This window comes from Corvus kubaryi, unplaced genomic scaffold (assembly GCF_017639235.1).
Source record: "Corvus kubaryi isolate FWS band 111438036 unplaced genomic scaffold, C.kubaryi_AGA036_p1.0 37392, whole genome shotgun sequence".
In the NCBI taxonomy this organism is placed as follows: domain Eukaryota; kingdom Metazoa; phylum Chordata; class Aves; order Passeriformes; family Corvidae; genus Corvus; species Corvus kubaryi.
The window spans coordinates 3,015,049-3,032,461 of record NW_024581131.1 but is presented as its reverse complement, the minus strand read 5'-3'; the positions used below and the strand labels follow the sequence as shown (position 1 = coordinate 3,032,461).

At 38.6% G+C, this 17,413-nt stretch overlaps 1 protein-coding gene across 1 annotated transcript in view; it reads left to right on the top strand.

Annotated features, from left to right (window-relative positions):
* ABCC8 (ATP binding cassette subfamily C member 8) overlaps positions 1-17,413 on the top strand; it is a 74,241-nt gene that overhangs the window by 11,925 nt on the left and 44,903 nt on the right. The window contains exons 6-10 of the mRNA XM_042038335.1: positions 714-902; positions 5,758-5,922; positions 7,764-7,919; positions 13,798-13,932; positions 14,908-15,070. Of these exons, the coding sequence (XP_041894269.1) occupies positions 714-902; positions 5,758-5,922; positions 7,764-7,919; positions 13,798-13,932; positions 14,908-15,070 (808 nt within the window). The remainder of the gene's footprint in view (positions 1-713; positions 903-5,757; positions 5,923-7,763; positions 7,920-13,797; positions 13,933-14,907; positions 15,071-17,413) is intronic.

The window sequence follows — 17,413 nt, the reverse complement described above, 5'->3', positions numbered from 1 at the left end:
ACCAAGAGACCACATACTCAGTTGTACCTCGTACAATAATGGAATTTCTCTAACCAAATGTGCATGTCAAACACATTATTGGTTAAATGTGTGTCAAATGCATATGGCCTCTGTTTTGATGTGTAGAGTAAGCAGAGACTGTGTTCACTGAACACCATTATTCTTCCTAATAAGACCTTGGAAACATTCAATTACAGAGTCAGTATTAATGAGGCCTTACAGGGCTATTTTTTTTTTTTCCATGTTATTTGAGTTTGTCCATAAGAGAGTTCAGGGCTGAAACTACCTCAGCTCAAATTAATTTTCACTCCTCAGTGGGAGCTGAGCATGTTCAGGATTGTAAGGGAATTTGTATGCATCCTGCCTAAAAAGTGTAGGTTTCCAGTCTCTGTGTTCACTAGAGAACAAAAAACTGTCACTTCCCTCCCTCTTCTTTTTTTCCCTCCCTCAGCAGGCCACAAACAACACTTGCTATTAAGGATAGGAGAGAAATCATGGTTCTTTTTGTGAAGTGGGGGGATGTGCAAATTAATGCTTTGTTCTGACACTATAAAAAGAAATGAAACAATAGTTGTAGTTCCTCTGCTTTTCTAGCTGAGAGATTACAAATGGTTGTCCATGAATTAAAGCAGTGATAAAAATACCAATGATTTATCAGACCTGAGGCTAATTTATGACATAATTCTTACTAATTTTAATTTAATTCTGCCCAGAACAAAAGATCATCATCTCCCCAAGGATCCAGATCCATTTGGCGTGCTCTCTGCTGTGCTTTTGGAAGACCCTTACTTCTCAGCAGCACATTCCGTATTCTGGCTGACTTGCTCGGATTCGCCGGGCCACTCTGCATCTCCGGGATTGTTCACAACGTTGGAAAAGGAAATAACACCATCCGCCCACAGGTACTGTCAAAATGTCATCAAAAGAGAGGAGTCGAGGAAGTGATGCTGTGACTCTGTATTGTTTGTCCTCAGCAAGGAAAGCCACTCTGCACTGTGTTTGTGAATGCTGGAAGTGACAGTGGGAATGTACTCCCTGATCCCCACTTTTACACTGTGGTGAAGTGCGTCCAGTGCAGGGCAACAAAGGTGACTAAGGGATTGGAGCATCTCTTGCAAGGATGGGCTGAGGGAGCTGGGCTTGTTCAGCCTCGAGAAGAAGTGACTGGGAGGGGATCTCAGCAATGCATGCAAATATCCAAAGGGAGGGTGTCAAGAGGATGGAGCCTGGCTCTGCTTGGTGGTGCCAAGCAATAGCACAAGAGGCAATGGGCGGAAACTGATGCACAGGAGGTTCCACCTGAACATGAGGAAGAACTTCTTTAAAGTGTGGGTGACTGAGCACAGGACCAGGTTGCCCAGAGAGGTTGTGGAGTCTCCCTCACTGGAGATACTCAGGAACAGTCTGTGCAATGTGCTCTGGGATGGCCCTGCTTGAGCAGGGAGGTTGGGCCAGGACTGTGGTCCCTTCCAGCCTGACCCATTCTGTGATTCTTTTGGGGGCAAAATATGTGACCCATGCATCTAGTCAGCCTTGCATTCTGGAAAATAACATTCAAGATAACAGTGAAGCATATCCAGAATTCCATTTATATCATAAGGAATTTAGGTACAGTCTTGAGTAGAGATTGAATCAAGTATGTGATTGAGTGCTTTCCAGAAAGGAAAAGTGTGTTTTTAATAGGCTTGGCTTTTCATTTCCAAAAATGAGGGATGTCTAAGAGGATTAAAGCAGAGTTTTGTCATCATCATAAAATGCCAAGTAATTTAACTGCAACCAAGAATTTCCACTAGTGCCTTTGGGGAGGTTAGTTTTATCAACTGAAATATATTTTTAAAGCATGCTGTTTAAATGAGTGCTCTGCAAGAAGAAGCAGACATATTTCTTGATTAACAACCGAAAAAAAAAGTAACTCAGGAAGCATCTTTTCATTATAAGGTGAGGTCACTCAGGCTGGATTTCTATGAGATGCAGTTTATTCCTGCAGCTCACTAAGTGTCTGATATAAGACTTTAGAAATAAAGTCTGTTGACACTAATGGAAATATACCCATTCATTCAAGTACACTTTGGATTAGGTCCACTGTAAATATTGAAGTCCATCAGCTGCAGTGCAGAAAATTTAACAAAGGCCTCAGGCTAAAATTAACTGTTTGTCCATTTTGCAATCCTTATCCTAATATTTGGAAACTTTATTATAGCAAGTAGGTTCAGTGGAAACCAGTTCTAGCAGGAAATGAGAAAATTAAGACTATAGGGCTATGTTGCAGCAAAGTACTGTGGAAGGTCTTGAGCTCTGCTTTTCAATAATTTGTTTGGGACACTGTTTCAGATGAAATTGTGATTTGATTATAATTTACAGATTGTCCTATTTAATTTTCCTGTAGAAGTGCCAGCTACTGCTTCTCTTTGAAAACAGAAGTTCAGGTCTGGTCCTTATAGACCCTAAGAAGAGCTTCATCCAGCCTGGTATCCTCACTCACTAGCTAAGCAGTAACCTCACTGTTGTCATTTACACTAATTTGGCATCCCCTAACAGCAATAATCACTGATGGTGGTAGTCCACAAGTGACACTTAAGGATGTATTCTAGATTTGCTAAAATGTCTCCAAGAGGCTTTTCCTTATGTTTTGACCTGATTAATGCACATTGTTTTTTATGGTGTCTAACTACATTTATGTTTGAAAATTGCTTTTGCTGGGTTAGATGAAATGTCTTTCTAATGAAGGGTTTCAATCCCAGCTACCTGGAAGCAGACTGGGATGTTCAGGAAGGCTCCCATGGGTGTTCACTTACCTAGCCAACTCAGTCTATTTTGGAAAGAAATACACCAGCTCTACTACTAGGAATGTTATATCCCTGCTTGTAATGAGTCAAAAGAAGAGAACTTTGCCTTAGTGTTTGCATCTGTGAACCTCATAGGTGTGAGAAACAAGCTTTCTAAAATGGTGTCATAGGAAGGTAAAGATAAGTTGGGGGGAACAGTGTTTGCGCTTGGTGTACTGCTGAGTTTGAGGGCACTGGAAAAGAGTTGCCACACAGTGGGGCAGAATCAGACAAGCAATATAAGGTGTGAGTACAGTGGAGGGTGTCTTTTACCCACCTCTTACCCATCTACATCTTAAATAGTTTAGATTGAGGAGATGTTGTAATGAGTCAACTGTATCTTTCAAACAGAAATAATCTTTGTGAAACAGAAGGCGAAGAGATATACTACTTGTTCTGTTCCTCAGGTCCTTTGTGACAGATATAACCCACCATGGAGCTGTAACTCAGATCACATGGGTGTCACAGGCAGTATTAACTGCTCTAGTTAGTGCTGGAGTTAGTCAGAGCATGACATCGTCTTAAATTCTGTCATGCTCTTCATGTTTATTTATAACTCCAGTATCAATATTTATGGCCACCCCAGAATGTTCCTATGACATGGATTTCTCTGAGTGTTAATCATTTCACACTGAAGAAGAGACTGACAGAATGATAACCTTTATAATTTGCTGGTAGCACCTTCCACATTGCAATATTAGGATTAGCAGTTCCAGTATTGAGAGTAGCTGCTGACATAACACATTCAGAGATGCACCAAACGTGTTATTTAAAAAGCTCTAGAAGTCATAGGGCCCATTGTAGCAAAAAGCCCACTCCTGACATTAGGATTGTGTGAGTCCAGAGTCTTTAGGCTTTTAAAAAGCAGCTTTTTGCTCAGCCTTTTACTGGTTAGAGCCACTTTTAAGAATTGGTGTTACCCTGAAGTTGTCAGGAAGGTGGGACACTGAATATTCCCAAAGCCATTTCTGAAAACAAAACATCTAATTATTTGCATCAACTTCTCAAACAAGGTTATTTGCCTCATAAGTGAAAGGTTCAGGAAGTGTTCAGGTATTTCTGTGTTTCCTGCAGGCTGGTAAGTGTGTGTTGACACCTCTTGTAGTGTAAACACAGGTATGTTCAGTGACTTTGTAAGCCATAATGGCCTGATAATGCATCTGAGCCTTTGGCAAACGTCTTGGTGCTATCAGCAAGTGTGTGATCTTTATGTATATATGTTTGTCCTCCTTTTCTCTCAAGGGAGTATTGGAAGAAAGGATGAGAATGTTCATCTCACTCTCCCTCCTAGTCTATTATATAATATTTTGATGGGAGTCATTGCTGTACCAAAATCTCATTGCTAGACAACCATGATTTGTCAAACGTAGTTGTGGAAAAAGACACGTATTTTACATACAGTCAAAAGTGGTATTAGCTGCAGAAATTAGCAGTATTGGCCAGATGCACATGTAGGACAGCACTGAAAATCTGAACTTGTAAGACTCTAAATAATCTGGAAGACAAACTCATTTTTAGTTATAGACTATTTGTAGTATAAAATGCTGCTGTAGCCTATTTGAATTGGTATGGGATAAGTAATAAATTAGGGCTTTAAAATCCCTTTAGGGTGCAAATAGGTAAAATAGCAGTTAAATGTCTCTTTATCTGAACATAATTGCTGATGTACTATAATTGTTTAGAGTTTTGCACTTGATACAGATTTTAAAAATCTTCCTTCTTTCACATTCCTTGGCACCCCTGCTTCCATTTTCTCCTTTGCTTTATATCTCTGACACTGACTGGCCACATTTTTGGTTCATTTGGCCTATTATTTTTTTCCTGGGCTGATTTTCTTATCTCAGTGATTTGAATTGGCTCAGGAAGACATCCAGTTAGCTCCCCAGCTAGTGCACAGGAAGCAGCAGAAGTGTGCAGGTTGGAGCAACCCAGGTGTAAATAAGAATAGGGAGAAGTTCATTCCTTTTCCAGCTGGCTCAGCCAAAAGAACTGCTTTAAAAACTAAATTTTGCCTCTGTATAAACTTGCCATATGGGGTTTTTATGAAGTTGACTGCAAGGTGCAGATCAGATCTAATAAAATGTACAGACACTGAGAGTTTGTGAAATATAGCTGATTGTTATAGCAGTTGTGAAAACTTCAACAGTAAAGAAACTATGTAGGCAAGAAAAAATGTGCTGAGCAAGGGATACAGCAGGAGTGTAAATGCAAGAAGCCCTCTGAGAGGGAACAGAGTCCTCTTCCTAATTTTGCCTTTAAATGGAAGCACAATCCAGCAATCAAAGTTTTGAAGGAGCCAAGAGGAGAAAGAGGAAGATGGAGACATTTTAGTTACAGAAGGCTTCCCATGGTTAGCCAGTCTCTCAACTTGTTGCACCAAAGGGGTCAGCTTGTTAAATATAGTCTGAAATAAATGCACAATTTTCCCATTAAGCTGTAGATGTGCTTCAAAATGCACTTTGGTGATTTCATGAGCTTGCTAGAAGGTAATGACCATAAATAAAAGTGAACAAGATGCTGCAGGCCAAAATCATTTGCATGGTTCCAGGAATTTTGGGTTTTTTACAAGTTCTGAAGGTTGGTTTTAGTATTCAGAAACCTGAGGTGTTAAAACAATGAGATTAACATCCTTTGGGAAAAATTAAGCCTTCCTTTCTGATGATGGGCAGTGCTAAATGACCATATGGAATTACTCAGTGTCCTAGAGTTTTGGAAGGATATCAGAAATTCTATAAATGTCATTCTGCATTTAAGTAAGGCTTACTGAGTTGGCATGTTATGAGACTGTCTTTGAATTGATAAACTGTGAGGTTTCAGACAAGGTTGGGAGCACTTTCAAAGTAACAAACTGTTTATCTCTGCTTATTAATTATGCAAAGCAGGTAATTAAATTACCATTGTACCTGATTTCTAACTTTCTTTTTTTTTATAGATTAAAATTCTTGGTGTTTTCTTTATTTCCTCACAAGAGTTCCTGTCCAATGCTTATGTTTTGGCTGTACTCTTATTTTTTGCCCTTCTATTACAAAGGACATTTCTGCAAGCATCATACTATGTTGCTATTGAAACAGGAATCAACTTGAGAGGTGCAATACAGGTATGCAATATATTACTAATTAACCTTTTCACACCCTCATAAACCTGCATCTGTAAATACAAATTATAATTATAGTTGTTAAATTCTGAAACGCTACTCTCCTGAAATGTATTGAATGTACCATTAGAGATTGTGTTAGCCCTGCATTCTGTTTCCTTTGCATTCTTATTTTGATGATTTCATATAAATGTTCATTTTTAATACCTGATGCTGGATTTCTTCTTACCTTCAAGCAAAAATTTGCTGACAGTAAAACTGAGTGTAACTTTTGAAATAGTTTGGGTGTGAAGTGCACCTCTCCCATCTCAAAGCCATTTTTTTTGTAACATCACATCCCATGCAAATAATGCACCTTTAAAATGTCTTGTAAATATACTTTGGACAGAAGGATAGATTGTATTCCTAATGCATGGAGTAGTGTTTTATTCCATGGGTCATGCCACAAAATCTGCCAGGCACAGTGGAGTCTGTAAGCACTGAACATAAGATTGCAAAAATGGGGTCTGTAATCACTGGATAACTGGGAACTGCAGATCAAAGTTTGATGTAGCATACAAAGCTTTGTGCCTGGAAATGAGAGAATCTGGTGTAAGATTACAGTGTGGGATTGCCAATGGCACTGGCTGAAACCTACCCTGTGGCAGCCTGAAAGCCAGCCTTATAAGTTACACTATTTATCCACTGGGCTACATGGATCCTGTGGGGAGTCTCCATGATGGATGGATGCTTTCAATAGCAGCAGAATTGTTTAATTCTCTTTTGATCTTACACTTGGAAGCACTTGTCAGCTGCCAGGCTTCTGGATTCCATCCACTGGTTTTCTCTGACTAGAGTGAAATAGAAAAGTCCTACAGGAATAAAAACTTGACCCCTAAAAAACCAAAATATTTGCATGTCTTAAGTGGAAGAGCTGCAACTGACTGAAAAATACATGGACCACAGCAAGTGTAAAAGGGGAATAGTTGGAAAATAGTGCTGAATTAACTTGGTTTAAGAAAAGCTTTGTATTCTCTGTTCTGGATATTAGAGGTTCAGATAATGCCAGTTGGACTATCCAAATTGGAAAATTTCTAGCTATCACTCTAAGCAGCAGATTAGTGTTAGTGGCAGTCTGTGTGCTGGTGGTTTTATACATTTTTTTCCTTATAATTTTTCTTTAAATCTTTTATCTCTCTTCCTCTCCTGTGTAACTCTGTACTTGTTCAGTGTGCCCTAAATGATTTTTACCAAACTAGCTGGTAAAAGTGTGCTTTTATTATTCTGTACTGTTATTTTTATACCCAGTGCCTGATTCTGCACTGAGGCAACTGCTTAATTCAGTACAGAATTGTACCTGGGACATTCGCTGTCTGTGAATTAAACTTCGTAATGGAACTGAGTGCTGTAAGCAAAATGTAGCAACATTCTCAGCCAGGAGCCTGAATCAATTGCCAGAGAAAAATAACAAGGTTTTTAATACATTGAAGATTATATATTGAACCTAATAGTATCTTAGTGTTAGTTACATGAAGGGCACTCTGTGGAGATGCTGGAGCTATAAATCATCGTTGGTAATGTGGTTCTTGGGCATTTTTGGGCAGTAAAGGTTTCATTCTTTCATTGATGCACAGAGATGCAGAAAGGAAGTACTTAGAGAACCATGATGCAGGTAACTGCACTGTGCTCTGTGTCAGTGAAGAATAGTAGCTTTAAATTTTACAAAATAACATAAAAGACCAAACTTTAGGTTCTTCATTCAAGTTACTGGAAAAGTAGTTTTCTCACAATATGCTGGACCTGTGGATGGAGCTAGAAATCTAATTTTATTTCTATATGCTAACACCTTTTGATGTCTCTTCCAGACAAAAATTTACAATAAAATTATGCAGCTTTCAACTTCTAACATGTCTATGGGGGAGATGACAGCAGGCCAGATCTGTAACCTGGTTGCCATAGACACAAATCAGCTGATGTGGTTCTTCTTCCTCTGCCCTAACCTTTGGGCTATGCCGGTACAGGTAAGGTGATTGAATGTGCTTTTGTTCTTAATGCGCGTCAGTCTGTGGTGGTTCATTGCTTATGAATTTTGTGAAAGTGGAGATATTAAAGGAGTTAAAGAATAACTTGAAATAAAATGTCAAGCTGTTAGCATCTAGAAACATTGCCTGCAATAGATTCCATGTCTGTGACTGGACTTTAGGTATTTATGATTGTATTAGGATCTTGGTTGCTGCCAAACATGCTTTGCATTTGTAACAAGAATTTATAGGGTGCAGCGGGTTGCAGTGCATTCATTTATTACATCAGGGAAGTTAACTGGAAGATATTGCAATCATTTGTCTTCTGAATCCCAGCAGAAGCAAGAGAAGTAGCATAAATATGATTGCTTTGATGTGATCCCTTGAAACTACTGCTGTTTCTTGGATGACAAACTCCACAGTTTGTTGTTGTTTTGGGTTGGGTTTTTTTTTATAACATATTTGTTACTTGAAATGTTTTTGCTACTTTATCCTGTGATGTCTTTGGTCTCCTGTCTCTAAATACCAGTCCCTTCAGTCTCCTTTCCCACATCCTATACTTCCATGTATGAATTTCCTGAAAAAGCTGACAGTAGAGAACAAAGTTTCATCTGATACTATCTCAGTACCCAGCAAATCTTCCTGCTTTCTTCCAGCTGTTCAGTGCATTTTTGTTGGGTGTGCTTCAATGCTAGCAGTAAATAAAAACAGAAGGGGCAGTAAAGTTGAATTTCACTTGGTATTTTCTAGATGTATAATTTAGTTTCAAAAACATGATGAAAACTTCATTGTGTTCATGTCACAAAGGCAGTCTGTTTCCAGCTCCACACAGAGGCTCATTTGGCTGGTGTTTAAGTCAGAAACCTGCAAGTAATCTACCCAGCAGCTTTGCATTTTGGGTTGCTTGCCCTTGCCCAAAAATTGAATTATTTTCATGAGACTGTATGTAGACTGCAACTGACAGATCGTATTTCCAGGCAGTTTATAATGTGGTTTTTAGGAGTTTGTGTCCATCAGCATGTTATACTAGTGATTTTCTTCTACAAGATGTTAAGCATGTAAGAATATGACACTGAGAAGCTGGGGATGAGGAAGAAAAGCCAGCCATTCAGATGATTGGGTAAATAGTATGAATGTCTTTCAAAGAGTGAGGTGTTAGGCTGCTGGCCATCCGGAGATCTGGACTTTTTCTGACAATAAAGATATTTACTAGAATTGAGTGGATTTTGTACTCGTTCCTGTTGAATACAAGAGGTTTTTGTCAAGCTACTACAGATCAGATAAGCAACTCCTCTTAAAATCAGGTCTTCAGAACATCTGATCATGAGATAAACCAGATTGATTTCCTAACGTGGGGGGGCGGAAAGCCTGATTTAGCTCTTTGCCCTGAATTTTTTTCCCTCACTGAGGAAAATACTTGGGAGGGGCTATGCAGGTTCTTTATTATTGTCAGTTATAGTGAGTCTTTGAATTCATCTTGTATCCTCTTGTGTAGTCTTAATCTTGGGGAGTGTTCAGTCTCTGAAAAACCAATTAGCATCCTCCTGAAATACTCTGAATCTTCACACTTTTGCCACGTGTCTGAAACCTGTTGTGTTACCACAGATTTTCTACTGTCTCTGGTAGTGGGGGTAGATTGCTTCTGAGACTGAAGTAGGATGTGGAGGAAGAAGTAATCTGAGTCTCTGATAAAACTCTTGCTAGCTCCATGAGACTTGTGGAAAGCCTCAAATCAGGATAGTGAGCATATTAAGGTGTAAACAATCAGCAGTTTACTTACTGATGGCTTCTTTTAACTGTGCTTTCTACATGTGTGAGATAGAACTGTGTATAGAACTGTGCCTGTTAAAATATTAAGATTTAAGGGATTGTAGCCATATTTAGGTCACAGTGTGGCTGCATTCACACAGTATAACTGTATTTTCCTCTTCCAATGCAGTTACTCCTGCACAAGAAGTATGGACTAGTTTTTCTGATCTACTCTGGAGGAACTTGTATGGCAGTTTAAAACATTTTGCTTTCTAGAATTAAGGGAGGGTGATGGATATAAGCAATTATCGTCTGGAATTTTTCAGAAAGCAATTTGACTTTTTTGGCATGGTTTCCATGAAATTATGGGTGGGGGAGGAAAAATGGGAACCAGATTATTTTAAAGTGGGGGAAAAAACCCAATGATCAAGGAAAATGTCCTACTATTGATGTCCAGTTGCAAAAGAGAGGACAGCTATAATGAAAAGAAACTGATGGGAAATATTATATTAAATATGGTTACATATTGGCAGTTTGTTATAATAATTTGGATATCAGTGTATTTTCATTCCATGTATGGGAAGCACTGTAAGAAGTCAGTGATTGTAGACTGCTAAAATGGTATAGCTGAAAAGCTATGCATCATTAAGAAGAGTCCATCCAATTAATGATAATGTCTAGAGTATCAATTATTATAGAAAAACTATGTACAAGCTACCAATTTCATTTACACTTATTTTATAGGACCTCCCTGACAGCTCAGTGTAGAGAGTACTTTAGTGCAACTGAGATTAATCCAATTTCATTGCATATTCTCTAACAACATTTTGCTCTAATGTGCCAGAAGTCACAGACTCATAAAGACTTCCTGACAGTCTGCAGAAAATCTGATTATATTTGCATTAAAATTCCCCCTGTGATGCTCCTTACCAGATGAGGACGATTTAGAGCTGGATCATGCTCCTGTTTTGTGGATGGTGCACTCCTTGCCAAAATCAGTGAGTCACATTGGTCACAAAGGCTTCTTCAAAACATTTTTCCATAGCATTCATTCAGTACCTTGTCTTATAAGGCAGTGAAAACAACTACTAGCTACTTGGAAAATGGCTAATACTAAGTTGCCCAAACTCCATTATTATTTAAAACAGGTTTTTAATAGTTTTGTAGCTCTTAATCTAGAAATCAACATTTCAGCATCTGCTGTGGATTTTGTAATAGCCATTCATGACAAGTTAGGTTTTCTATACAGCCCAGGTAATTTGAGCCCCATCTTTGCTCTGGCTGGAGTCAGTGGGAGCTTTATCATTGCCTTAAGTTACTGTTTGAATGTTACTGAAGTCCATGAGAAGAGGCTCACGGATGCCAATCAGTTGAAAGATGCCCTCAGTAAATTTGGCTCAAACCCTGGGAGCAAAATGAGGCCTTATAAAGGCCTTCCCTCTGTGCCTCCATTTTATAAACACCCTTGTTTGATTTCATTGTGATTATTAAAAAATGCTGTATTCTCATATCTCTGGCTCGTTGGTAGGGATAGTTTACACTTGCAGTGAAAGGACATTTGTCTCTTTCAAAACTGCCCACAAAGCAGTTTCTGGCTGAAAGTATTTGCCATCCTCAATAAATAATCAAGGCAAAATAACCTGAGCTATTGGTGAGCTTTTCGCTCCTGATATATATCTCTGGCAGAGAAGAGCTTTGGGATTTTGATGAAAGAGAAACAGTGTTTCATTGCACAGGCTTTTTTTTAAAATATGATTTTTGCCTTCTCAGGAATATTGATGAGAGCCTTCCCATGTGCCAGATACTGTCCTCCAGAGTTCAGATATTATCTGTGTACTCTTTATCCTTGACTCCGTACTTTGTGATGTGATACGGAATTATGTCCAATAAGATTTCAGCTCTTTTCAGATACAATCTGCACTTTTTTTTTCCATACATGCTGAATGTATTTCAAAAGTTTGCCTGTATTATTACATTGTAAAGAAGATGAAAATGGGATCATTTTTTGATGCCTTTTCCTGGTCTTAAAATCAAGAATCAAACACGGTTAGAAGGGAAAAAGGGATTTTACCTCTGTATTTATTTTAAGGATCCTTAGGTGCACCACATCCAAGTGGAATGCACTGAAATGCATGCTGCAATGCACCCCACAATAGATCTGGCCTAACGTTATAGGTCTTACTAATTAGCAAATCTAGCAAAGATTCCCCAATGAGAGGCTCGAGTGAGCCCCCCTCCCCAAGGAACCTTCCCCTGGATGGTTCTGTCTTAGTTTACAGAATGTGTTCTGGAGAGGACCTTGGAGTCTGGGGCGCACTGATCCCTAACTGCGAGGCTTCTAAGATGTTTAGTCTCCTAGCTTGACAAAATGCATGTAAGAATGTAGGCTAAAAAACACTAAGAATGCAAAAGCTATTAAAAGGGGTATAAAAGGAATATAAAAGAAAAGGCAAAATATGATCATGGCATCATTTAACCTATTGGAAACATGGGATTTTTTTGTTGCAAAGACTGGCCTTCTCAATAGCTAGGATGAGGGGTGGAAAAGTAGCTGTGAGCTAGCAACTCCCTCAGGATCCAGGTGGGATAGCCTTCTCTATCTGTGGGAGAAGCTGATGCTCTCTTTTTAGAACCAGGTGGTCCCATAATGTCCTTGACAATGAACCAGTAGTGAGGGAAAGCAGGGAGTCAGGGTTCTGCAGTGGCTGCTCACTGTTCAATGCTTTCCTGTATTTTGAGTGCCCAGAGTGTCTGCCCATGATGAAGCAGTTAGGAATGAAAATCTTGATCTGTAAAGACCAAAACCATTTTGTGTTTTGGAGGAGAGCTCTGACAGGGGTATCTGGCAGAGGCCTTGTGTGTTTTGTTTGGCTTCAGACACTCAATTTCCTTGCTTCAGGTGGAAGCAGATTGCTCACTTACTCATCACTGAAAGATTTCTTGATTTGCAATTTAACCTTGCCTCTCACTAGATTTGTGGTGCATATACAAAAGGATTTTACTTTCATGTCACTGCATATTTTCTAAGTCAATACTGTGGCTCATTTTGAGAGTCATGTTTTAGTTTAGTTCAGCTGTAGAGAGGCATCAGAGGGTTCCTAAGAAGAAAAAAAAAATCTTTTCTCTCTCTGTGCTTTAAATTAATGAAAATGTCAAGATGGAATTGTGGAAACTACAGACTCCTTTTCTTCATGTGAACAGCCAATTCCTGTAAATGTGTGAAAATAGGTGTATGACTATTGAGCTTTGAAATGATGGGAGACTGTTTCTGTTAAGGATATGAGAGTGTACAAACATAGCAAGAGTAATAGATAACAGTTCAAGGACATTCCAATTATTGGGTTTTTTTCACTAAGAGAAATTGATGTATGAAATTAAATTTCTGTCACTGTCTTCTGATTAATTTGTCAGCTTACACTGTTAAATACATAGATGGTCCATGTTGGAGATTGTTCAAAGAGTCAGTCATTAGAATAGTGATAGTTAGCTTTGGTAGCTTGTGCATATTGTTTGTGTTTAATTGAGCTGCTTACAGTAAACCCTCTCCATCCAGACTGTGGCTTTCTTTTTAGATTCCTACTTATCCAAAGACAAAGCTTCTTTTTTTAAATTGTTTCTATAACCCTTTTTCAAAAGTAATTGTCAGTCTGGCACTGTAGATCCTTAAAACAGGTCCTTGCCAGTTTATGTCAGAGATTATTTGGGGTGGATGTTCTCAGTGGTATGTGTTACTTGGACGTATTTTTAAATTAAATTTTATTTAAAGATGGTTTTTACTAATTTATATATTTTTAAATAAAGTTCTTTTAAATAGCTTTGAGAGTTAAATTATAGAAGATATACAAACCTGTGCAACCTTCTTTTACTGTGCATAACGGGGAGAAGTTCAGAAACAGAAATACAGAGAATGCACAGGCTGGGGAGGAGCCCTGGCTGGGTGTCTGGGTCTCTGAGAGAAGCCTGACGGATCACGTTGGCTGTACCAGCAGTGCTGAACTTGTGACATTTGGGGTGCGTGTAACTGCAGCTGCTGTTGGTTGAACATTGTCTCTTTCCCTGAAATTGATCTTTGTGGTGCATATCCCAAGTGAAGCCAAAATATTTCCCTCACCTTCTTTTCTCCCAACAGATAATTGTAGGAGTTCTTTTGCTCTATTACCTTCTTGGAATCAGTGCCTTAATTGGAGCAGCAGTAATCATAGTCCTTGCACCTGTTCAGTACTTTGTAGCAACAAAACTCTCACAGGCCCAGAGAAGCACATTGGTAAGTGTCTTTAAACTCATTGGTTATATAAATATCATATCTGGTAATTATGCATTGGTCTGTGCTTGGAATTACAAAGCTCACCATGGATGTTGACCCAGAATTCCTTCTCAGACCTTTAGTAATGTTCAAGAATGCCACGTTCAAGAATGTGAGATTATAAGTGTAAGCAGTAAAAACCTATTTTTGGGGGTTTATATTTTTCAACAAGCATGGTTCCCTAAGAGCAAAAAGAACATGAAAACCTTCTAACTTACAAATGTAAATGGTCAGTAGTCATTGACTGAATTAGCTTTGGACAATGCACAAATAAGCAAGTTGTGCAGGGCAAGCTGTCCAAAGGGAAAGGAAGTAGGAATGCTGTGTCCAGACTCAGACCCCAGGTGTGGAAATCTATCAAACTGATTTATTTAAACAAACCCTGTGCAGTCCTAACTTCCACAGTGCATGCCTCAACTGGGGAGCCTAAAGGTCTGCTATGTCACAAGCTGTTCCTTGATCCCTCACTTGGCTTGTCTATAATTTGAATCACCTGCATCACTGCTGAAAAAGTTACCTTGGTTCATTGGAATTCCCATGCTCAGCTGCTCTGAACTTTATTCCCCCTTTCAGCAAGTATTGCACTGCCAAGGAAGCCACAGGAGCTTGTAATGGAGCCAGAGCTTGCTGAAATCTCTTCCACCACAGATCATGGGTAGTAATGAGAATTATTTGTGCATCTTCCTGTGTGAAAAGGAATTCCTTCCCATCAACAGTATGCACCCTTCCAGAAGTGTGGACAGCATTTGTCCCCACAGCATCCCAACATACAGTCAGTGTCACCTAGAAATTCCTGCAGATGGGAGCAGTGCTGGTTGTGGTAGAAATGTCTGCTCTGTGCAAGGGAGCTGCTTACAATTTTTGTGTCATCCTTATGCCTAGGGAACAGATGTTTTTGTTGTATTCTTCAGGTAAATGTGTGTGTAAATGTTGCAGGAGTACTCCAATGAGAGACTGAAGAAGACAAATGAGATGCTTCGAGGCATTAAGCTCCTTAAACTCTATGCTTGGGAGCACATATTTCACAGCAGTGTGGAGGAAACCAGACAAAAAGAAATGACTAGCCTCAAGTCTTTTGCCCTTTATACCTCCATATCCAGTAAGTTCCTTCATTATAACCCACTGCTCAGCTAAGTGCTACTGAATTATTAGATACTAATGAGTTTACCATTTCTCTGTTGAGATTATTTCAGTTGCTTTAGGCTTTGATCCATACTCCTCACTTTCCATCCAGTCAGACCCTCCATTTAATTCAGTAGAACTTTGCTTGTATGGGAAGTATGCCTAAAAGAGAAAAGCACTGCTGCATAGAATTGACTTTTTCTGGAGAAAAGCTTTTAAGGGACAAATGTTTCACAGACTGTATTTAGCCAGCAATATTCTCTTCTAGAACACAGCATTCAAAAGGAAGCTGATGTTGAAGTTTATTTGTTCAGGTTTTTTCCGCATTTTGCACAATCCAGAGCATACAAATATGTGACAGGCATTGTCTTTGCACTGAAGCTCCAACAGACTTACATGTTCTTACTCAAAACTTGGATTTCTTGTTAAAATAAGTGATTCTTAAAACCATTTCTATATCCTGGAAAGAAAAATACGAGCATCCTGGCAATTTCATCATTCTGTATCCAGACTCTTTCCCCTCCTGTTATTTTTCAAGCTGCTTTAAGACTTTATGGTGCTTCTAAAAAGACCTACAGCAAATTGAACTCTATATCTGAGAAGATTATATGCAGTACCTATATAATTGTTACTGTAATATTTAGAAATAATCAGTAAAGTCACACTGAAGAATATATAGTCTGTGAGATATTAATGAAATGGAAAATTTTAGCAAGTTTTTGAGTGCTACAAGGTGCGTGTACAAATACCTTCTGGAATAGTAAGGAATCCTAGTCCTTGTAATCACATAGGTAATGCACTCTAAGGGAAAGATCGTGATCCCACTGAATTTAAGTGACATTAAAATGAGGTATTCATTGACTTCTGAGACCAGAATTTCTCTCTGGTGATCCTAAGCACTGTGGGCTTGGAGAGGAGTTTCTGCTTTGACATAAAACAAAATTTAGCTGCAGGCTGTGAGACCAGAAACTCTGTCTTACACTCAGGTCAACATAGGTGGGTTCCCTTTGTCTGCAGGGCTTCATGTGGCATTAAAATCTATTTACAGTCAGGGCCAAGGGTTCAGCTGTAGGGCTGTGAAGGCTTATTGGATTTTAAATCCTCACAATGTCATTTGTAACAGCTAGGAAAAGTGGATTCATCCCAGGAGTAACGATTATTCTGTGAAGCAATGACATAAGAGTCTGTATTATTAGAAACAACTTTAAGTATTTACTGATGCTTCTTGGAACAAGTTTGCAATTGCATTCTTATTTTGTATTATGTGTACACAGGAGTTAACTTCTCAGCTTTGGGTAAAGCAGTGCAGCTTTATGTTGATGGTGCTTATAATTTTGACCTTATAAAGGTTCTTATTGTTTCAGCCTGGGAGTTCCTTACACCTTCAGACTTTATCAGAAATTACACTTATCTTTACAAACTTGCACTTTTGCAGACTAAAAAGGGAATATAAATACAGGAGAATTTGCTCTTTTCTCTAGCCATAAGTATAATTAGAATGAGAGGCATAATCAGCCCAAAACATGTTAGCTAATATTAGAGTGAACACATGATTTAATTTCTTTAAGAAAAAAAAATTAAAAGGCAGTAGAGGACCAAGATTTTATGTGTTTGTGATCTAGAGGAAGGCAGACAGTTGCTAGAACACTAAAAAAGCAGAAAAGAGATTTTTATATATAGCTCTTTTAACAGAGTGTTGAATAGAGTCTGGAATTCTTTTCTAAGTACACAACTATTAACAAAAATAAAGAATGGGGTTGGAGCTATTTTATTCATAAGGAATAGATTTGCATTGGATTACAGAAAATATACCTACAAGTTTCAGGGCAGTGTTGGCTAGACCACAAGAAAATTCAATTTCAAGACCACATGGAAACTGGATCTCGTGTGCCTCACCCCTGTGCCAGGATCCAGGCTATATGTACATGAAATTGTTCATGTGTAGTAAAAGAGCTATTATAGAAATTAGCTCTTCCTATATTTTAATGAAATGCCCCCACCAGAATCAAAGTTGGGTGTCATCTTTACAGTATTTAGTACATTAAAACTCAAGAAAGACAGAGAAAGAAAAGAGTGGTTTTCCTACTTCTGTAATTTTTTGCCTAATCTGTCAGAAGCAAAATAACTGCAGGCTTTCTCACAGGAAAATAACAGTGGTTACTGTTACTAAAATGTTGAGAACCAACTCAACATTCCCAGTTTTTAGTCTGCCTTTTTCCAGTAACAAAGTCCTTTTGACTAAATCTAATTAAACTCTTAGCTGCAAAATGGAGTTATTTTAGAAAACATTTTATTATTCTGGACACTTGCATAATTGAAA